We start from the raw sequence: 22,539 nt of genomic DNA on the forward strand, positions 1-22,539 counted from the left end.
GCCTTCCCCACCGTCCCCCCTGTCTCAGGTGATGGAACTGAGGCTCAAACACTCTGGACAGCTTAGCTCTAATGTCAGCCACATGCAGGGGCAGCCAAAGACCACGGTCCTTTCTCGACTGGCAGCTTCTAAAACAGCCTGCACTTTTTAGATCGTCATCTCTGTAGTCCTGAAATCAGGGTTTTAAGTTTGCGGTGGAATGCTAGAATCAGAGCCTTTGGGTGGGAAGGAAAAGAGGTGGAACACTCAGTGTGGGGACCTGCTCTGAATCTTGCTTCTGCCGCCGATTGGTGGCTTCCGTAGACCCTACTGTGGTCTGGCACAAGATGGGCGGCGTAAGGGCAGAAGTGGAGCTAGAAAGTGATCGCAGGATTCTGAGCAAGAGGGAATGACGCTGTGGGAATGAAGGTGAAAACAAGAGAGTGGGCAGTACAGCGGGAAAAATACATAGCCATGGGAACAGCACCTTGGTATGGATGGATGAGTGATGGAAGAATTAGGTTCAAGAATGGAATGCTACACCCTGGATGGAGTTGATGCCAGCGTACAGCACTCTATTGGACAGGGTAGACCTGCCCCATGAGTTTCCAGGACTGTAACTCTTTACTGGAGTAGAAAGCCCTAGCTTTCTCACTGACACCGGCTTGTTGTTTTGAACCACTGACCTTTGGAATCACAGCTCAATGCATGACCCCTATGCCACCAGGGGTCCTCATATACATATGAAAGTTGGACATGGAGTAAAGAAGACCGAAGAAGAATCCATGCACGTGACTTGTGGCGCTGGAGAAGACAATTGAAAGTCCCGTGGACTGCTCAAAGGACAAACCGATCGGCTTTGGAAGGATGGCCAGCATGCTCCTGAGAGGTGTGGCTGGTGAGACTTCATGTTGCTTACTTGGGACGTGTTGCCAGGAGAGACCAGTTCCTGGAGCAGGACATAGTGCTCGGTAGAAGAGCCAGCCAGCGAAGAAGAGGAAGATGCTTGAGGAGATGGATGGACAGCGTGGCTGCAGCCATGGGCTCAGGCCTGGGCACAAGGGGGAAGACTGCGCAGGACCGGGCTGTGTTCCCTCTGTTGTGCACGGGGTCCCTACGGATTTGGAACCCACTCAAAGGCAATCTCTAAGAGCAACTCCAACAACTGTTTGTATTTTCTCCCCATTGTAGGTAGACTCACTTGCTCAGACGATGGCTGGTCTGGTTTCTCTGGGTTCCAAACACTAAGATTTCCATACTTGCGTAGGTTTGGGGCAGGATAAAGCAGGTCTTAGCGTGGATGGGTGCCTTCTCCTTAAAGAGAACAGAGTGACCTTGAACTGAGAAACAACAAGCAGATGCAGAAGCCAGCTGAGCACGGGCCGAGCTGGTTCCCGTGTGCTGTGCCCCCAAAGGTCTTGGCAATGGGCCCACTCCTCTGGGCTGACATTATAAATAAGTAAGGCATTGTCCTAGCTGCCAGGGGCTGGGAGTGGAGCATTGTGCTGCAGACAGCTGCTGGGATGCAGGGCTGGTTCTGAAACAGGGAGAGAACAGGGCTGTCTTTTCTTCTTTTTTTTCAAGGACGAAAGTATAAAGTCCCTAGAGAAGTTCTCTTAGCAGCCACTCTAAAGCGAGGCAACCCCTTGGGAAGACACTGTCCCTGAATTCCAGCTCCAACTCCACACTCCCGAGGCTGAAAAGTACCGGAAAACACGCCGTGTGCTTCCCCGAGACTGGGCTTCGTACATGTTTCGTTTTTTGTTTTAAGTAACAACATTGTGGAGCGCTTACTCACGAAACGAAGTCCACCCGTTCTCAGTGGATAACCCCGCGCCTTTGAGCATCCTCACAAACTTGTCCATCAGCCACCGCTATTCAGTCCCAGCACATGGTCACCACCTGGAAGGGAAACTGGAGGCCCATCAGCACCGATGCATTACCACCCCTCCCCCAAGCCCCCTCCTACCAACCCAAACTCTATTTTTACCCAAATACCTGTGTGGGGCCAGGGCCAGCCCCCATTCTTTGTGTGTGTGCATCATTTGCCTGAAATACCGTCACCTTTTGTCTGTGATTTCCATGTGCAGGGGAAACCTTGAGACACATACAACGTGTGACCTTGCATACCTGACTTCTTTTTCCCTCTGCACGGTGGCTTCAAGGTCATCAGTGTTACAGCGGGCACCAGCACTCTACCCCTTATTAGCGTACCACCGAATGCCCCGCAGGGTGGGTGCCCACCTTTCGAGAATCCACTGTCAGTGGACGGGCACCTGTGCTGTCACCACTCTGGCCTCTGGGACAAGGACAAATGCTGCAGGGGACCTGGAGCGCCCTGCCGGGAGGACACAAGATTCCATAGGAATCTACATCAAACCTGGGAAAGCCCGGGGCTATGGAAGGCAGGACACCCCGGGTGGTGATGGGCGAGGGAGCAGTAGAAGCAGGGGTCCCGTGGAGTCCTAGCTCCCTCAGTTCCATCCCTGCTGGGTCACCTGGACACCCTGCGCCCAGCTTTCTACAGAACTGCCAATGGTTTCCCGACATGGACTTCATATGCCTCTTAAAGGTGATGATGTGTCGCCTCTTCTCTCCTGTGTTGCCCCTGAGTCCCCACCCACCCTCCCATGCACCCCAGTGATAGCCATGTCCTGAGCTCTGACCCTGCACCGGAGGTCAGGCATTCCGAATTCAAAGCTGAAAATCCATGCGGCTCTCCCTCTCAAGACCAGTCTCTGGAGAGGGACATCATGCTTGGCAAAATAGAGGGACAGCGGAACAGAGGAAGGTCCTCAGCAAGAGGGATGGACATGTGACTGTGACGATGGGCTAACGATTGTGAGGATGGTGCAGGATGGGCCGTGGTTCCTTCCATTGTACATCGGGTCGCCATGAGATGGAACCGATCTGACAGTCCCTAGCAATAACTGTTCTCAGCGGGAGCCCCGGCAGCAGCTTGGTGGGTGATGCCTTAGGCTGCTTCCTAACTGCAATTCAAACCTACAGGTCACTCCGAACAAGAAAGCTGAGGCTTTCTGCTTCCGTAAAGAGTTACAGTCTGGGAAACCCACAGGGGCAGTTCTACTCTGCCCTACAGGGTCGCTGTAAGTCAGGGTTGGGCCAGATGGACAGTGCGTTTGGTTTTTGGATTCTCAGACAAATGTGGGAAAAGGAAAAAAGCAAAGTAAGAGCCCACAGGTAAAGAGGGGAACGCAGAACAGCCAGGAGAGTTGAGCTGAAACCCCAAACCAGGAGCCCTCTGGCTGAAGCTTGGAGAATCAGGAGGAGGAGCAGGAAAGGAATTCCCGGTAGAGGGGCCGGCCTGAGCTGTGAGGGGGTGTCTAAAAGGATCGAAAAGTCCATGGCATTCTCTCCCGAGCCTTTCTCAGGCACCCCCTCTTTGTCCAGCACGAAGCAGCCTGCCTGGGTTTACGTTCCTTGCTCAGATGTTTCCTCCTGGCAAAACCTTGAGTCCTTGCCTTAACGGCTCTGTGCCTCAATCTTCTCATCTGGCAAAGGGGCATCGTCATCTCCCCGGGGTGCCATGAGCACTAATGGGTTTGCCCGCATGGCGCCCTTCAAAGGGCCTGTGGCCAGTGCTCCTTGCTCAGTGCCGTTAGCTGTGATGGCAAGGACATCAACGATGGGGATGCTGGTGGCTATGGGCTGTGTGGCCCAAACATCATCACCGCCTGTGACTGGTCAGTCCCCACCCCGCTACCCCCCACCCTCCACGAGGCTCAGCACACAGGGAATAAATGAGTGACCAGCTGAGAAGACCCCAGGGTCAGAGCCAAACTATAGCCAGTAGGCCCTGAGGCTATTGGTCAGGCTAGGGAAGCCCACCCCATTCACTGACTGGCTCCCCCACATGGACCCCTTGTCTCAGGACCCCACGCTGCCCACCTTACTCCAGGGGAAGCTCTGGGCCAAACCTTGGAGAGGGAATAGCACCGCGATGCACCTCATTTAACTCTTCTCTCTCCCCCTTCCAGGAAGGAACAGCTGGAGGCTGTGGCCAGGTAAGTGTACCCCTTGCCTCCCAACCCAAAGTACGAATGCATTCCTACTGCCCCCACTGTCGTGTGGGGACCCTGGCCTCCAGGTCTGTGTGGTCTGCTCCCCGGAATGACCTTGCTGTGGCCTCAAGCTAGGATCTTTGGAGACCCTGGTGCTCACTGAGCATCTTAGACCCCTGCCATTTTCCTGTTGGCTTACTCAGGGACCACTTACATGGCAGCCCCTAAGGGGTGGGAGTGCCCCCTCTAGGCAGGGCTCTGCTCTGGATGGGGCCCCTCCTCTCGTGCTCACAGCCCGCTGTAAGGTGAACCCCAGGACAGGGCGGCCTGGACTCGTGCTCTCCCTCCCAGTGCATTTACTTCCGGGTTTCCCCTGTGCTGTTTGACAGCGGGGCTCCCCACCGTCGGCAGTTCCAGTTCATGACTTGGCACGAAGCTGGTATTGGCTCCCAGGAAGGTTGTTCTTGTAAGGCTGGCAGTCCCCTCCCTGAAGTGTCTGGGTTCATGAACTATACAGAGAAGGGGAAGGGGGGATGGAGATCGAGCTTTGGGGATGGGAGGAGGGTGGCGGGGATGCTGGGGGACTTTGCTTCCTCTTTGATGATCCCCTGGGGTCTTGGTGGCGGGTTACACTTCAGGCTTAAACATGAGGTCAGCAGTTGGACACCACCAGCCTTCCACACGAGGAAGATGAGGCTTTCTACCCCCTAGAGAGTTCCAGGCTGGGAACCCGGGCGGGCAGTTCCACCCTGCCCTACAGGGTTGCTCCCAGTCTCAATTGGCGCGCTGGCAGTGAGCGTTTCTGAGGTCTTTGGGAACATGAGCTGATCCCCGTCCTCCCCAGGCTGGAGGGAGGACTCCTTAAACTGCTAATGGTTCAGACTCCAATGCCCTCTGTCTGGAGTCGAGGGCCATCCCTGCCCTTCTCTGATGTGCCCAGCAGGGCATTCAGCAATCGGCCTGTGCGTCTCAGGGAAATGTTTAAATGCCAAGCCAGCAAACCTGCGTCCCTGCCCAGCGAGCTTGGAGCCTCTCGCCTTATCTTTCTCACAGTCAGCAGTTCCGGGCTCTGGAGCCTGGACAAAGCGCTGCCCTCCTTTTGACTCACTTAGTGTATCAGGAGCTAAGCTTCTGCGAGTCTGCTCCCCGCACCCCAGGTGGAGCGCAGGGACCAAGCCCAGGTTCTCCAGGCAAGCATTAAAACAGACCATAAGAGAATATATAAATCCCAAGGACTCATCTTGGTGCATTAAAAAATATATAGATAATAAAATAACCAGTTCCTGAGGGGTCCGGGAAATCTTATCCATCCTTTTTGCCGTGTCTCAGCCTTCTCCTGCCCTGAGCAAGGAGGAGGATTTACCCAGATAATGGTGACAGCCGGCGTTTATCCACTGCTTCCAGTCTGCCCAAAGCACTAGCTGATTTAATCCTCCAACCTCCCTGGGGGGATCTGGGCTGACTGTCATCTCCTTGTGAGGGAGGAAGCTGGGGGATGGGGAGGTTGAGCCGTACCCATGGGGACATGGCCACCCTGGCTGGCTTCTGGTTGGGCCCTCGGACCCTCAGTATGCATGGGGTGGGATCAGAAGGTAAGCAGACAGGACTGACCGTGTCCGGATGCGTTATCCAGCCAGGAAGTTGGCTGTGACAAGCTCAGTCCCCACCCCAGGTGGTAAAGGCTCTGACAGACCCCTAGAGACAACAGAGGGGGCGTGATTGCCAAGACGCGTGACCATGTCTGAAAGCTAGCATGGTGGGCAGGCTCCATAGGCTTGACAGTGCAGGGACCCGTGTGTGCTGCGGCATGCAGGAGGGTTTGGGGGAAGGTCAGGGAGCTTGGTGTAGAGATGCATGAAGGCAGTGGGCAGGGGCTAAAAAAGAATATCACCTAAGATGTCGTTGCCTTGAAGCCCCCTGGACTTGGCTGGTGCGTGGGTAGGAACCTCCTTCTTTGTCCATGACATTCAGCCCCTGAGCACAGCCAACAGGTTGACCTGTTAGTCGTTCCAAGAGTCCTGGTGGGGCAGTGGCTGTTGACCCGGCCGTCTCCCTTTCAAACCCACACTGCAGCTCCATGGGACAGAGATCTGGCAAGCCTGCTTTGTAAAAATGACAGCCCGGAAACGTTTTGCATTTAGAGACAGTTTGACCTGCCTGTGGGGTGCCTGTGAGCTGGGTGGGGTTCGACCTGGAGCCACCCTGTCCCCTGGATTTCTTAGTCCATCATTCAGCCCCAGCCAGGCAGCCCGTGGGGTGCATTGTGCTGCAGGAAGGTGGCCTTGGCTGACCACAGGGCTCCCTCTCAATGTTCCCGGGGCAGGTTGTGAATTAGATCCTCGCCTGTGCTGCTGGGATAGGCTGGGTGAGCAGGCGCACCCAGGACCGGGCAGGAATGACCTCTGCTCACTCACCCGTGCATGCACTGATCAGATATTTTGCCATGCCTCCTTTCGGCCAAGGGTACCCGGTGGCACAATGAGTGGGTGACGAATGAGGCTGCTACCCGAAAGGTCAGCTGTTTGCACCCATTGACTTTCTACACCTGTAAAGAGTTACAGTTTCAGAACCCCCCAGGGGCAGTTCTACCCTGTCTTCAAGGGTCCTTATGAGTCAGAACTGGGACCCTTTGGGCAAGTCAAGTCAATGGACCTCTTCCTAAAGTAGCAGTGTTGAGGCCACACAAAAATGCCCCTGACTTACAAAGGGAACCGGTTATATTGGAACATGTTTCTCAAAATATTAATACAACACATGTGGGCTGCCGTGGGAGGACATGTATTTCGTTGTGAATGGATCCAACAGCCGGATCGAGGTAGGGGCCACATGCTACCCTGAGGTTGAAACTGATGAGCAAGAGCCAGCTATGGAGCACACTGCAGGGAACGCCCACGCTTGGGATGTTTGCGGCTCCGTTCTGGGCAACGGGACGGTCCATGCACTTTGCTTCCCCGTCTACTTCACAGCCGGAGCCGTGGTGGCATAGTGGTGCGCCTTGGGCTGCTTGCCAACCCCAAGGTCAGCAGTTCAAGACCACTAGCTGCTCCACGGGAGAAAGATGAGGCTTTCTACTCCTGTACAGAGTTCACAGTCTTGGAGGCCTATAGGGATGGGTCTACCCTGCCACATAGGGTGGTGTGGGGTCAGAAATGACCCGATTGCAGTGAGTTCTTGTGATTTGGTTCAACCTCACGGATTAAGCAAATGAGGAGACGAGGGAAGCTAAGTCCCGGGGCCCCCCAGGGGTGGGGGTGCAGGAGCACAGTTAGGACTTGAGCCAAGCACTGCCCTCGATCCAGCAGCCGGGGAGGAGTGGGGTCTGTGCAAGGTCCCCGTTCGCGTGTGGAGGAAAATGTGTGAGGCTTTATGGAGGGACGGAAATTACAAGAGCCTGCACTGAGGGAGGAAAATTGTTAACTTTTGCTTATTTTGTAGCCAAAAGCTGGGTCTCTTGGATCGGGTTCGCCTTTCTAATCCTCGCGGTAGCAATACTAAAGGAAAGCTATTTACTCCTCTGAATGTAGATGCGATAGAAGAAAGCCCTTCTAAAGAGCCAAAGCCTGTGGGCTTAAACCATAAAGAGCGATTCCGCACCGCCTTCCGCATGAAAGCCTACGCTTTCTGGCAGAGCTCCGAAGGTAACGGGCCCCTCGGCCCAGCCCCTCCTCCCCTCTGTCTCCTGGGGGCCACACGGTCACCCTTGCCCAGTCTCCCTCAACCAGCTCCCTGCCCCATCTTCCCCACGTCCTGTGGGCTCATTCGAGGGGCTCGCCAGTCAGGTTTTCACCACCAAGAATGGGCACAAACCCCTCCGGGAGCCTGGGGCCCTGTTGCCATGGTTCCTGTGGGGGGACCAGGTCAGGAATTATCAGGGAGGCCAGCTTGTAGGAGGGAGAGGGGCCTCGGTTCCCCCAGGGCTGCATCATGAACGCCTGTGAGCCTCCTTCATGTCACACGTGGAAGGACGTGAGGAGCAGAAAGCATGTGTGCTCAGTGTCCACAGTCACCCAGTCAGAGCTCGGCCAGCACCCTCTCAGATGGCCACCCAAGGCGACAAGCAGAGGCACTGACCGAGCAAGAATCTATGCTCTGATCATAGCCAGAGCCGGCCTGAGGTACTGGAGCATCACCAAATGGCCCCCTGAGGTCACAAGGAGAGTGGCTGATAGAGCAAGCACCCATACTCCGTCCTGTCAGACGCTAACAGGGGACCTTTTGGGGACCCTTCAGGGGCTCTGGAATCATGGCACATCCTTCTAGTCATCCCCCCCAACCCCCACAAAAGCCCGGACCTCCAAGGGGCTGGGCTCAGGCTTCTGGGTAGCACCTGCCACAGACCCCTCCCTGGAGAAGGTCATGTGTTCTCACAAAGTGGGTGCAAAGACCGGAGGTGACAAAGCCGGTTGCCAGGAAGGCTTTCCCTGAATGAGGTCCCTGAGCTTTCCCCGTCCTGTGGCCTGGCGTTGACGAGTATGTCTCCCTCCCAGATGCAGGGACGGGCGATCCTATGGCAGAAGGCAGGGGCTACGGGGGGGACTTCCTCATTGAAGACATGATCCCTACCCTGAAGGCCGCCATCCGAGCAGTCAGGTAAGACTCCCCTCTCCTTCTTCCTTCCCACAGGGCCTGGCCACTGTGCTAGTCCAGGTGGACTAGAGAAACAAACCCAAAGACACTCATATGTGGATAAGAAAGAGCTTTATATAAAGAGCGATTGTACATTGAGAAAACATCCCACCCCAGTCCAGATCAACTCCGTAAGTCCGATATTAGCCCATGTGTCTGATACCAGTCTGTAAATTCTTCTTCAGACACACGCAGCACATGCAATGACCCCGAATGCAGGAAGATCACAGGCCAGTGCGTGGAAAATCTTGTGATCCAGTGGCTCTGGAAGCCTCTCAGCGCGGGCATGGGTCTCCATGTGGTTCCTCCGGCTCCGGGGCTCTAGCGTAGCTCCATGTGTCTTGTCCACGGGAATGTTTCGCAGGGAGAGTGTGTGTCCCACCTCCACGGAGGACAGGCATTCCCAGAATCCTCAAGAGAAGGCCATGCCCACACAGAGGCCTCATTGCCTGTGACCTGATTGACAGGCTAGACTCCACCCCTTCCCTCAAGTTGACAGGGGATTTGTCACTGCCACAGCCACACGTCCTCAGGACATGGCAGTTGGCCTTCGGGGAGGAGACAGTTGGAACTTCCAAGAACTCGTCATGATGTTTTCTGAATGATTCCTCATCCAGCAGCTCAGGCAACTACAGTGGTGTTATAATCCACGGCCGGTTTCTCGCCACACCGTCTGTACGGGATGAGGGTAGTGCAGCGGGTGAGGACACGCTGCCCGGGTTCATAACTGGTGGTTGTTGCCGGGTGAGTCAAGTCGGTTCTGGCTCATGGAAACCCTACGTTCAACAGAACGAAACCCAGCCCCGTCCAGCATCATCCTCGCCATTATTCCTGGGTCCGAACCCCTCGCTCAAGATGAGAAAGATGCATTTTGAAGGCACCATCAGATCTAATGGTTCGAGTACTGGGCTGGAGGCCATGGCGGCAGGCGGGGCTTCCTGACACTGATTGAGGGGCTCGGCTGAGTCAACCTCCTGGTATACCCTCACGGAGCACTGGCTATCTGGGTGATGAGGTGATGGAGGTGAGGGTGGTGTTTTGGGGTACAGAAGACACCCCAATCTCAAATGTAATGTAAGAACATTTATTAATTCTGAAAAGGGACAGAGACAACTGGGAGATGTAGGCACATCATCTGGATGAGGGGGACCATTTTCACGAGGTCATAATGGCGTCTGAGGGTTGGGTCAGGATGCTAGTTAAACGCGGCATGGAACAAAGGGACTCGAATCTCCTAGTGACCTAGGGCAGAGGAGAACTGCCCCTGTGAGTTTTCAAGACTAACTCTCCGCAGGAGTAAAAACCTCATCTTTCTTCCGCAGAGTGGCTGGTGGGTCCAAACTTTACCTTGTGATTAGCAGCCCAACGCCTAACCCACGACGCCACCGGGGCCCCTTGGGACACAAGAAGCAATCACAAATTTATCATGGGTGTCAGATCAATGCATTACAGTGACAGGCGGAACTACAGAAGGAAGGGGGAACAGGACCACGATTGGGGCACGACTATTCTGTTAGATCGAAGAACTTGCAAAATCAGTCCAGGACCTTCTGAGCTAGGTGGTCAAGGCACAAATGATAGGGCATGACTCTTGGGACCCCCTTATGTTGATCCCCATCTAGGACACATCCCAGCAAGCCCTAAGAGCAATTGCCTCTCCCTGGGCTGACTGGAGAGGGCTAGAGGTAACCCACTTTCCAAAGCCCTCTGCCTGAGGGCAAGATTATCTGTGTCCCTGGTTAAACTTCAGAAGGAATTTAAAGGAGGCTTGGATTACCCATCGGGCAAAGCCTGAAACCACCAGGCAGGCCGCAGGAGAAAGACTAGGCTTTCTACTCCCGTAAGGAATTACAGTCTCGGGACCCACAGAGGCAGTTCTACCCTGTCATTACTATGAGTAGTGAACGTTTGGGTTAATCGACGTGGGGATGTGCAAATGGATGTTGGGTTTTCACTGTTATTCTCCACAGCCTCCTGCAGGCGAGGTGCTCAGAACGTCAGCTCTTATACAGCGGCCCTGTGTATCTGTTCTGGGTGCCCCACGCTGTGAGAAGCCAGGGAAAAGCCAGGGCAAGACACTCATGAGCCTGAGCTCTGCAGACACACCCAGCGGGGTCTGTGAAGCCAGTGGGGTGGCCCTGGGGAGATGCCGAGGGTCTCAGAGCTGCTTTTTTATCCATCTCCTGTCCGCTGTCTTTGTCCTGCAGGCAACTCCATGCTGGCCTGGAAGGAGTGCTCCTTAAGTACTCCGTCTTATTGCTCTGGTGCAGCGGTTCTCAACCTGTGGGTCAGGGCCCCTTTGGGGGTTGAACGACCCTTTCACAGGGGTCGCCTGATTCATCACAGTAGCAAAATGACAACGTAGCAAAAAGTAGCAACGAACATAATTTTATGGTTGAAGGGTCACCACCACATGAGGAACTGTATGAAAGGGTCGCAGCCTTAGGAACGTTGAGAACCACTGCCCTAGTGGCTGCAATCATGGAGGCAAACCTCATAAAACAACCACAAGGAGGCTGGTGTGGTCCAGGGCAGTGTGTCCCGCTGCTGCAGGTAGGGGCAAGATAAAGCAGCACCTAACCACAAGAACTTCATTATCAAGTGTTTCTTATCAGTCACATGATCTCAGGCTGGTGTTCAGAAAGGCGAGGGGTGCGCCAACCTCATTCTGAATGGTCACAGGGATAGAACAAGTGCCTGGCCTTGGCAGGGCTCCCCCACCGGTCCCGTCTTCCTCATTGGCCGGGAGTCTGCCAGCCCTGTGTTCGGCTTCCCCTCCCTCCCCGCCCGTGACTCGGATACCATGCACCTGCTCGGCCTTGCAGGATTCTCCAGTTCCGTCTCTATAAGAAGAAATTCAAGGAGACGCTGAGGCCGTACGACGTGAAGGATGTGATCGAGCAGTACTCGGCCGGCCACCTGGACATGCTGTCCAGGATCAAGTACCTGCAGACCAGGTGAGGCGTGGAGGCTGGAGGGACTGGCTGTATTCTCCTGCCCAGCGAACCCTTGGGCTTAAGGGAAAGGTGGACAAAAGCACCCGAAATGCAGGGAATGGGATAGAACATTACATACAGTAAGGAAGCGGGAGATGCTTCCTCGGTGCCTCGCTACGTAGATAATTCAGAGAGTGTTCTTGAGAGCCAGTGTGTGTTCCCTATATGGGTCTGTATTAGTGTAGGTACTTTAGAGAAACAAATCCACAGCAACTCATGTACAAGAGAGTTTTATGTAAAGAAAGTGTGCATCATGAAAACATCCCAACCCAATGCTGCCCAAGCCCACAAGTCCAACATTATTAACCCATTAACCCAACACCAGTCCACAAAGTCCTCCACCTCACAAAACAGAGGCAATGATGCCGACTGTAGGAGGAAAGCTGAGTCAGTGAACGAATAAACATCTCAGCACTAGCAGGGGTCTCCGCACGGCTGCACCAGCACCCATGGCTGCATCAGGATAGGTCCATGTGGCTTCTCCTAGGGGATATCTTGTAGGAAGTCAATCTTGCAAGCTGAAGCAGGGAACTGCTAAGGCAGCTGCACCCTAGTGCGACCATCACAAAGCAAGAGACCCGAGAGCTAGAAAGGCAAGGCTCACCACCCATTTATCCCTCCGCCTTTCAATTAGCCCCACATGTGTTTATCAGCCAGGTTGGCACAATTAACTAACTCGGTCTAACCCAGCGGTCGGATTCAAATAATGTAATGCTGCCCTAATGACTATTTTAAGTCAAGAAAAAGATCTGCCAAAATGTAGTTTATTGTTTCGTAGTTAATTCTTAAATAAGAACAATCTAAGACGTACATGAAACTAGATTCTGTTATGAGTTTGAAACTATTAAATGATACCTGACTGACAAAACAATAAAACTGTTATTTAAGCTATGTCCACATGGCTTCCTGATGGACAGCCTCACTTGCAATATCCTTTGCTTTTATTACAAGTATAGTTCTGTCTAATTTTTTTATACTTGGGATGGAGTGAACACTACCAGGGGCACTTGGGATTCGCTGTTGCTCTGATGAACATTAAAATAGAGGAAGGCATGCAAATGTGTGATTTCCACACTGGGAAGCTGCCCAGCAGCCCACCTTAGAACCCTGATCACAAAGGCCATTTTAACAACTGGTTCACCAAAGTCAACAAAAATTGGGCATCAGCTCTGCTGACCCACTGCGAACGACTGAGTCCCTCCGCTGGTCTAAGCCCTTAGAACCCAAGCTATAAGGCATTCAGCTGGAGGTGGCCCTTCACAGTGGAGGCTAACAGAGATGAGAGAGAGGCTGGGCCCAAGGGGTTTCCACGCCTCTGTTTTCTCCCACACACCACCCTTGGGTGATGTGTTAGTCTGTGTTGATGAGAGAAACAAGTCCAGAGACACTCGTGTGTAAGAAAGAGCTTTATATGAAGAACAATTGTATAATGAGAAAACATCTCAGCCCAGTCCAGATCAAGTCCATAAGTCCTATATTAGCCCCTATGTCCAATGCTAGTCCATAGATTCCTCTTTAGAGTCATGTAGCACATGCAATGGTGCTGAGTGTAGGAAGATCACAGGCCAGTGGGTAAAAGGTCTTGTGGATCCAGTGACAGTGGAAGCATCTCAACACTGGTGTGGGTCTCCATGTGTCTCCTCCAGCTCTCTGAGGGTCTCAACAGCAGGAAAGGGAAGGCAGAAAGAGTGGGTCTGGCCTCCAGTGAGCTAATTATCTCCATCGTGCCTCCAAATGAGGTCGTCAAGCTGTGACCTGATTGATAGCCTCGTCTCCGCTCCGCCACTCAGGTTGACAGGAGATTATGTAACTGCCACAGGTGATGAGAATCTGGTATCTGCTCTCATTAACTTAACATACCCTCGTTTGGATGTTTAGCCTCCGAGGGGGGGGCGGGGAATAACGAAACACTGCCATCAAGTTGATTCTGACTCACTGTGACCCCACCTAGGGTTTCTGAGGCTGCCGATCTTTATGGGAGAGGGCAGCCTCATCTTCCTCCTGCTGGTGGGTGTGAAGCACTGACCTTGCAGTGAGCAGCCCTTAACACAACCGAGACTCCTTTAGAAAGAGGTGAAAAGTAAAACTCTGTTCTTTAAGAAAGACAATAAAAGGACGGGAGGGGCAGGGACTATGTGCGATTCCCCCACCCTTACTTTTTAAATGTATCAAATCTTCTGTGGCTTATAAAAATAACTTTTTAAAAAGAAAACTTGAAAGTGAAGCCCAGAAAGCTAGGGCTGACCATCAGAATGATCAGGTCCTGGGTGGGGCCCATCCCCGGAGCTGGGGGATGTTTTATAACCACTTCTCTGACCTTCACCTCCCCGATGCAAGTCACAGTCTCCTCCAGGATATCCTGTGGGGCCAGAGGGAACATAGACAGGGTGTGGGCGGCATGTTGGGGGTGCTACAGGTGGTTGGAGGTGAGCTGACCTTGTCCTGGAATTCCTATGCTGACGGCCCAGCATCCTGGCGGCCACATAGTCGGTGCTCAGCTCAGTGTCTGCTGAATGAGTGGGTCGACCAGGTGTGGCTCCTTTGCCTGCCTCTTGTGCCATCCTGTAGGTCTGGTACCTGCCACCAGATGATAGGACATAGCGGACACCCATAAGGTGGACCATTGTGTGGCCACGGGTCTCCCTCGGTGCAAAGTGTTTCTGGAGGGTGGCTGCCTGGGCTACTGGCAGTGTGTCCTTGCCCCACGCTGCTCTGGCGCTGGGCCTGGGAGAGAGGGCGGTCGGTGTAGCAGATGGGGGTGTCTGTGGGGAAAGCCGGGTTTTCAGGTAAGACTCCTAAGGTGACCAGATTTTAACATTGCTAAAGCATTGGTAAAGTGAGACACCATTGACCAGGGGGTGGGGAGGGTGTTCTTGATTAAAAATTTGGTCTTCCCGTTCTCCTGCCATTCCCTAGCTTGTCGAGCATTCTTTCCAAAAATTGGGACTTTTTAAAAACACTACAGGATGCGGGACAAATTGTTAAAAAGCGGGACGTCTGGTCACCTTAGGTAAGAGACAGTCACCTGAGGCTGTTGCTGGGCTGAGGGCATGGCCTTAATGGTTCTGGGCCCTCCATGAACCTCCCCCCTGTCCTTTAGTCCCCTCCCCACCCCAGCCCCAAGGACACGGTCGAGGAGGACTTTTGCCCCATCGAGCTGGACCGTGTCTGGGGTCAGGAATGGAAGCTGAGGCTGGAGCTGGCGCCAGATGTGCCCCGTAAGTGGTCAGAGAAGCCGGTGGGACAGCAGGGCTCTGCAGAGTCACCAAGGGAGCCGGGACTTGGCAAAGACATGCCTGACTTAGATTCTTTCAGGAAGAATGGAACCCAGAAGGCAGCGTAGACTTGAAGGCACAAATGACATGTTATACAGGGGGAACAAGTTGAGACTTTGACCCTGTCGTAGTGGGCACGCAGCCACCCTCTCCCCAGGGCTGAACAGCTGGGCTCCATCCACAGGGCAAACAGAGGGCTCAGGGTACAGCCTTTCCTCTTTCTCTCTCCTCCCTCTCTCTTCTCCGCTCTCTTCCTCTCCTGTTCCTCTCCCTCTTTCCCTTCCCTCTCTCCCTCCTCTCTCTCCTCCTCTTCCATATTCCAAACCCATCCTGACTCAGGAGGGGCTGGCCATCTTGGTTTTCCTGGGCATATAACACCCCTCCATCTGTGTGTTCTCTTTCAGAATAGATATGATCTTCACCCCGGGACCACCGTCCACTCCCAAACACAAGAAGTCTCAGAAGGGGGCTGCATTCACCCACCCGTCCCAGCAGTCTCCCAGGTGGGGCTCGAGGGCCAGAGCGGTGAGCAGTGGGCTCAGGGGCCACCAGATCCACTTCGGAAAAGCTCCCTTCCTTTCCTCTCAGTGTGTGTGCAGAGAAGTGTGCAAAAAAAAAAAAGGTTTACAACCAGCGCTCAGAGCCAGCCTTCCCCAGCAGCGCAGCCAGATCCCCTTGACCACTGACAGCATCCATTCTGTGCGCCTTTATTGCATGCATGCCTTAGCTCTAAATTACATCCTGCAGCGTATCCTGCTGAGGCCCCCTATCCAGATGCTGTATGTGTTGCAAAATTCTGCTCTGGGCAAGAAAAGCCAGTGAAGGAACCTAGTGGCGTAGTGGTTAGATGTTAAGCTGCGGTGAACCACAAGGTCAGCCGTTCAAAACCACCACTGGTTCTGCAGGAGAAAGATGAGGCTTTCTCCTATAAATAATGACAGTCTTGGAAACCCACAGAGGCAGTTCTACCTTCTCCGACAAGGTTGCTGTGAGTCACAAACTGACTCCATGATAGAGAGAAGTTGGATGTATGCACAGCACCAGTTCAAGACTTCCCTTTAGTCCAAGACTTCCCAGCCAACTGCCTCAGGGCCTTGGCAGGAGCCAGCAGCTGCAGGTTTGGGTCCCGAGTGCTGCATCAGGTGAAGCTCTCAATCAAGGGAGCCACACCCATCTTCGATCTCCCAGTGCACAGCCAGGTGATGCGTGCAGCAGCAGTGTGACAGAGTGTGAAATGTCGTGAGAATGGCCAACGTGGGCCTCAGAGACAGGAAGTGAGCCCACGATGCTGGAGAAATGGCGCTGGTAGACTTCCGGGGCGCTTGTGATAAATGCAGTAGCTGCGGAGCCCTGAGGGCCAGGGTGGGCCGTGGCTACAGCGTGCCCAGCTGCTGCTTGTGAGCAGCGTCTTGTTGCTGTTGTTAGAGGCTGACTGGGAGTCAGTCCCTGACACACAGTGACCCCATTGCACAAGGAACCAGGTGCTGGCTGGTCCTGCAGCTGCCTCGTGACCCCGTGCAGGTTGGAGCAATATGAAAAGGCTTCCTGAGAGTTCTCAGGTCGGTGGAAGCTGGACATACTAGACTCACCGGAAGTCAGGCCGACCTTCACCTGTGCCGGCTTCTCAGCCCCAAACCCACCACCCACCAGCACTACCTTGGGTGTCGTTTTCCCTGCTTGGAATTTCAGAGATCAGACTCATTCCCCTACACACACACACACACACACACACACACACACACAACCAAGCAATAGTCTGAGATTGACACGCAAAGGAATTTAATGTAAAAGAATTGAGGGGATGCTGTGGGTTCCAAGACGGTAACTCTTTATGGGAGTGCAAAGCCTCTCTTCTTCTCCCATGGAGTGGTGGGTGGTTTCAAACCCCTGGCATGTGGTTAACAGCCCAACTCGTGACTCACTACTCTACCGGGGCTCCAACTTGTGACTCAGTTAGCTGCTTCATGAACTTTGACGGCAGCCAATGCTGGTGGCCATCCAGTTGAGTCCGGCTGGTTTTTCCCCAAAAGTCCATCTCCAGGCCTTTCTTCTGAGACGCTTCTTGGTGGGCTCAAGCCTCCACCCTTCCGGTGAGCAGCTGAGCAGTCCTCACTTGCACCACCCACGTGGTGTCCCGCTGCTGCAAAACAGACTCCTTACTGGTGGCCCGATGCTTGGCTTCCTGTGTCCCTGCCGTGAACCAAAGCAGGGGACCCTGGTGCCATGCTGACTTGGGGGCTCCGCTGGCTTTCCCTGACTCCCAGGGAAAAGGAGCATCACCACCCAGCTGCCTAGGCCTCCCACCCTCCCAGGGACATGGGACAGGGTGGACTGATGTCCTTGTCGGCTTTCTCCTAGGAATGAACCATATGTAGCCAGAGCCTCCACCTCAGAAACGGAGGACCAGAGCATGATGGGGAAGTTCGTGAAAGTTGAAAGACAGGTAAGCTTCTTCCTGCCCCTCCAGAGAAACAACTGACGGCCGCACATTCGTCTCCAAAAGCCATTCCGCACAGGGAGGTAGCAGCCTCTCGCGGCCCTCCGCAATGCTCACAAGGACGCAGGACACAAGTCTGGTGAGTTCACACTCAATGTCCATGGCTAGATGCGAGCTGATGGGCTGTGCTGAGGCTCTGTGTCCCCTGCAGTGAGGATGAAATGAATGGGCACGTGGACATTGTCTAGGATAGTTAAGGACAGCATAGCAAGTGCTCAGCGAATGGTGGCTCATATGATTATGCGGAGCTCTAAACAGATTCAGTGGGACAACATCTACAAATGGGCGGCACATTAACTGCCTCGTGGTGGTCCCTTAAGGAATGGTCGTTGCAACTGCCTCCTTGTGCCATGACACCAGAAGAAATGGATGGTGCCCGGCTATCATGACCATCCTCTCTTGATGTTATAGCCACACAAGAGCCCTGATCAAAAAGGGGGAGAAATGCTGAACGTAATTTCAAATTCTTATGGAATCCAGGCTTTCTGGAGCCCGAGTGACTGGATAAGCCTCCCAAAGAGTTACATTTTCAACCTGAAACCAAAATATTCCCTGGTGTCTTCTTATAAAAACAGACAATAGTTTAGCTTGCTGACTAATTAGGGTCTGCCTTGAGCAGCATGCTCGTTGAAAGTATTATCCGCCAATCGCACTCAAAGGCTTAGGGGAGAAACAGCAGGCAGAGAGAGACTCCATGTTCCTGGTGGAGAAACAATTTGGAACAGGAGGGTGTGGGTCATTGAGATGGGATCCTTACCACCCAGGTATACATAGAAATTGGTGCATGCACTGCTGTGTACGTTTTCCACAATCACAAAGACACAGAATAGATTAAACAATACAAAGAAATGTTCGTTCCTTCTTCCACCAGGGCTCCAGTCCTCCTTCCCCCCATGTCCAGGTCAGTGAGCGGCCAGCGTGAAGAGGGCCAGAGCAGAGCTCACAAGGGATGGGGTTGTCCAGGACATGACAAGAAAGCTTTCACCCACAGCATCTTGCCTCTTGCCCTAGAAGCAAGAAGCTTGAACGTTTGAGCTCGTTCTGCCTGACTACACTAACCCGATGGCAGTGCCAATCCCCTCTTCCCACCCCTGGCATTTATACCAATCCTTTCATTTTTTTCTATGAGGCAATGCTCTTTTGATTGCATATCGTAACTATCCCTCTTCATTTTTATGTTCACCCTCCATCTCTGTGTCTCCATTTACCAGGCCTCTGGTCTGTGACAGCTCTCATCTGACTTGTTCGTCTGTTGAACAGAGATAGTATTTTTGCATCCTGCAGAGTCGTCGTGAAAATAAATGGGTTCGTGGCTTTCCAAGGCATAAGCAGGACTAGATCTGAGCTGAACGGCCATCGGCGTATGAATCACTAGGAAGGCCTGTACGCTTGCCTGCCTTTGCCGTTCTGCGGCTCAGTATTCGCCCTGGTAGCAGGATTTCACGATGGCTGCCTGCCGTGCTCCCGTCAGAGGTGGATAGCCAGGCCTGCACACCCACACACAGGCAGATATTCACACGTTAAGCTTCAGACAAGGCCTCCGTGAGTGGACAGGAGCCAGGGAGGCTTGCCTCAGGGAAAGTGTAGCTTCTGGGGGTCCCCAGGCTCCGAGGCAGGGTCTCTGGGTCTTTGAGGCTCAATTTTTGTTAACTACCATTCCTCTAGGAGGAACCCTGGTGGGATCGTGGTAACACATTGAGCTGTAATTCGCATGGTCCACAGTTCAAAGCCGCGAGCAGCTCCTCCAGAGAATGACGGGGCTTTCTGCTCCCGTAAACAATTACGGTTCCGGAAACCCACAAGGGGTTTGTATGAGTCAGCATTGACTCGATGGCAGTGAGCTTGGTTTGGGGCCCTCCTTTGATACTCAGGGTGTGCATGGACCATCCTGATCAAAAGAGGGAGAAGTGCCAAGTCGTACTTCAGACCCTCCTGGAATCCAGACTTTCTGGAGCCATGGACACTGAGCAAACCCCTGAAACCCTTCACTGAGATCCTCTTTAGGCCTTAAACCAAGCCCATTCCCTGAAGTCCCCCGAAAGCCAGGCAGTAGTTTCGCTTGCCTCTTAGTGAATGTTGTACCTTACGTGCCATGGCCTTCCATCTGGAAAAACATTTGCAAATACAGAGCTCGCGCTGCCTGGCCCACAAAGCACAGCCAGGCCATCTCCTCCTCAAGGCACGAAGCAGGTCTGTCAGGCTGGCCGCAAGCAAGCTCTCAGTTTCCAGCCTCGGCTTTCTGGGAAGCCTGGACTCGGCTGTGTCTGATCCAAACCAAAATGTTGACTTTGGGGGAATCTCAACGGGGAGTCTTTCTTATGTGGTATCGCACCGGGGTTCGGTCCACCAACCTTCAGGTTAGTTGTTGAGTTCAGATTATTTGTGCCACCTGAAAATACAAAACTCACTGCCCTCAAATTGATTCCGACTCATAGCAACCTGTAGGACAGAGTACAGCTTCCCCTTGTGGAATTCCGAGGCTGTGAATCATCTTTCTCCCACGGAGCAGCTGGGGGTTTCGAACCACTGACCTTGCGGGGAGCAGCCCACCGCATACCCCACTAGCACCAGGACTCCTCTGGGCAACCTCTCTCAAATCAAAACCAAACTCACTGACTTCAAGTTGATGGCAACTCATAATGACCCTATAGGACAGCATAGAACCGCCTGTGTGGGTTTCTGAGTCTGTAAGTCTTTCCTGAAGTCAGTCTCTCTCTCTCTCTCTCTCTCATACACACACACACAGTCAATTCCAACTCATAGAGACCCTATAGCACAGACTAGAACTGCCTCTGTGAGTTTCCAAGACTATAACTGTACCGGACTAGAAAGTCTCATTTTTCGCCTGTGGAGTGGTTGGTGGTTTTGAACTCATGACCCTGTGGTGAGCAGTCAAGCACAGGGGACTTACTAAAAGGAAAACCAAAAATCCAAACCCAACCCACTGCCGTCGAGTGGATTCCAACTCATAGTGACCCAGCCTAGGGTTGCCACGGCTGTAAATTTTTATGGGAACAGACAGCCTCATCTTTCTCCCGTGCAGCAGCTGGTGGGTTTGAATGGCTGATCCTTCAATTAGTAGCCCTAACGCCTACCCACAGCGCCACTGGCCTCCTAGCTAAAAGTAAATGGGACTAGCTCCTCCCACCTGTGAGCGAGGTCCCGCCCCCCTCCTGGCAAGATGTCATTTCCGGTCGTGTTTTCCAGGTTCAGGACATGGGGAAGAAGCTGGATTTCCTGGTGGACATGCACATGCAGCGGATGGAGCGGCTACAGGTGCACCTCTCGGATTACTACCCCACCAAGGTGCCCTCCTCGCCAGCCGACCTGGACCAAAAAGAGGAGAACAGGTACTCAGACTTGAAAACCATCATCTGCAATTACTCCGAGACAGGCCCCCCAGAGGCCCCCTACAGCTTCCACCAGGTGCCCATCGACCAAGTCAGCCCCTATGGGCTTTTTGCACACGACCCGGTGAACCTGCCCCCGGGGGGCCTCGGTTCAGGCAAGGGGCAGACAGCCCTGCCCTGCACGGCCACGATGTTCCCAGAAAGGCCCACCGTCCTGCCCATCTTGACCCTCCTGGACTACCAGACGGACCTGCACGGCCCGTTCTCGGACCGCCGCTCCCCGCGGCAGAGACGCAGCATCACGCGGGACAGCGACACCCCGCTGTCGCTCATGTCCGTCAACCACGAGGAGCTGGAGCGGTCCCCCAGTGGCTTCAGCATCTCTCAGGACCGAGACGATTACGTGTTCGGCCCCAGCGGGGGCTCCAGCTGGATGCGGGAGAAGCGGTACCTGGCGGAGGGGGAGACGGACACCGATACGGACCCCTTCACGCCCAGCGGCTCCATGCCTCTGTCTTCCACAGGGGATGGAATCTCCGATTCGATCTGGACCCCTTCCAACAAACCCACTTAAGGGGGTCACTGGCTGGCTCCCCCTTGTAATGTAGACAGACTTTGTATAGCTCACTGCTCTCACACCCAAAGCTTACCCGTGGGGCCACCAATGACTGCATTCAGATGCATGCGTGGGCGTGGGGGGGTGCCCATCCGGGCAGGGGCTTGCCTTGGCCTTGCCCATCCCCCACACCATCACAGTGAAGCTGCCTCCTTTCAGCATGGTTTGCATGACTTTACACTATATAAATGATACCGCCAATCTCTTCTAGGGACCTGTTCACCGGCTCTTCTTACTTTGAACCCTGGGTGGACCAGCCCAGGGAGAAATTGTTGCCAAACTTGGCTCTGTTGTCTGGTTTGGGGTTGGGTTTGGTAAGCAGAGACGGTCGTTTTTAAGTTATTTCTAAGACCACTGACCCTTTGTGTTCAACACTGCAGTGACACCGGTTTCTCTATGAAGCAAGAACACCCCACCCCCCACAAAAAAACCCACCGTGAGTATCAATAGGTTGCCCATTGATCTGGCATTGGGAAGACCAAGACAGTCGTTAGCCCCCAATACCAAGACATTTTCAAGTTATTTTTATTACAGAAAAGCTGACACAACCATTTAAAAAACTAGCAAAGGAACCTCCCTCGGTCTGTCATTGCCTCGTCCTGAGCCTTTTCCTCATCTGGAAAGCCCTGTGGTGACCCCAAGGAGAGTCTTCCTGAAGCGTCCAGAGTGGGCGGGGCGGGCACATTCACACACTCAATTGAAAATATTGGTCCTTCCCATCTTAGGTAGCCAAAGAGGATGAAATGTAGGGGAAGCACGGGGGTGGGGGGAGCCCCCTCTGGGCGAGAAGTACGCTCAGTGTCTTGAAAATCAGGTTCCGAACCACGTTCCTCCCCCACATTAGGTACTTACGGACAAAGCGCATACCATAGAAACCAGCCCACGGGAGTGCAGAGAGGCCATCTGGTCCAGGAGGTGTCTTTGGCTCAGTCCCAGGAACCTTCCCAAGGTCATCCGTCAGCTCATAGAGAGCTGGGACTCAACTGCTGGCTCCCAGCCCCCCCTACACCTTTCAACACCCCACTTGGCCATTCCCACATTGGGACCCAGAAACAGCGCCACAATCCCAGTCCCCTGGGTGTGTGGAAAGCGCCCATGCCGTAGTGTGCCCAGGAGGAGGGGAAGTCCACACTTAACCACAAAACACACCCACCCAAGGAATTGTATTTGGGGTCTAG

The 22,539-nt window shown here is 53.7% G+C and overlaps 1 protein-coding gene across 1 annotated transcript in view; it reads left to right on the forward strand.

Annotated features, from left to right (window-relative positions):
- Window positions 1–21,575, forward strand: part of KCNQ3 (potassium voltage-gated channel subfamily Q member 3) — a gene marked incomplete at its 5' end in the record, with an annotated part of 254,883 nt that extends 233,308 nt beyond the window's left edge. Inside the window, 7 exons of the mRNA XM_045287958.1 lie at window positions 3,978–4,004; window positions 7,437–7,639; window positions 8,489–8,591; window positions 11,453–11,584; window positions 15,303–15,401; window positions 17,257–17,341; window positions 20,603–21,575. Coding sequence (XP_045143893.1) covers window positions 3,978–4,004; window positions 7,437–7,639; window positions 8,489–8,591; window positions 11,453–11,584; window positions 15,303–15,401; window positions 17,257–17,341; window positions 20,603–21,319 — 1,366 coding nt within the window. The remainder of the gene's footprint in view (window positions 1–3,977; window positions 4,005–7,436; window positions 7,640–8,488; window positions 8,592–11,452; window positions 11,585–15,302; window positions 15,402–17,256; window positions 17,342–20,602) is intronic.
- Between the last annotated feature and the right edge of the window lie 964 nt (window positions 21,576–22,539).

The sequence above is a fragment of the Echinops telfairi genome, unplaced genomic scaffold (genome assembly GCF_000313985.2).
Source record: "Echinops telfairi isolate 266 unplaced genomic scaffold, ASM31398v2 ScPeMD7_1;HRSCAF=3_0, whole genome shotgun sequence".
Classification (NCBI taxonomy): Eukaryota; Metazoa; Chordata; class Mammalia; order Afrosoricida; family Tenrecidae; genus Echinops; species Echinops telfairi.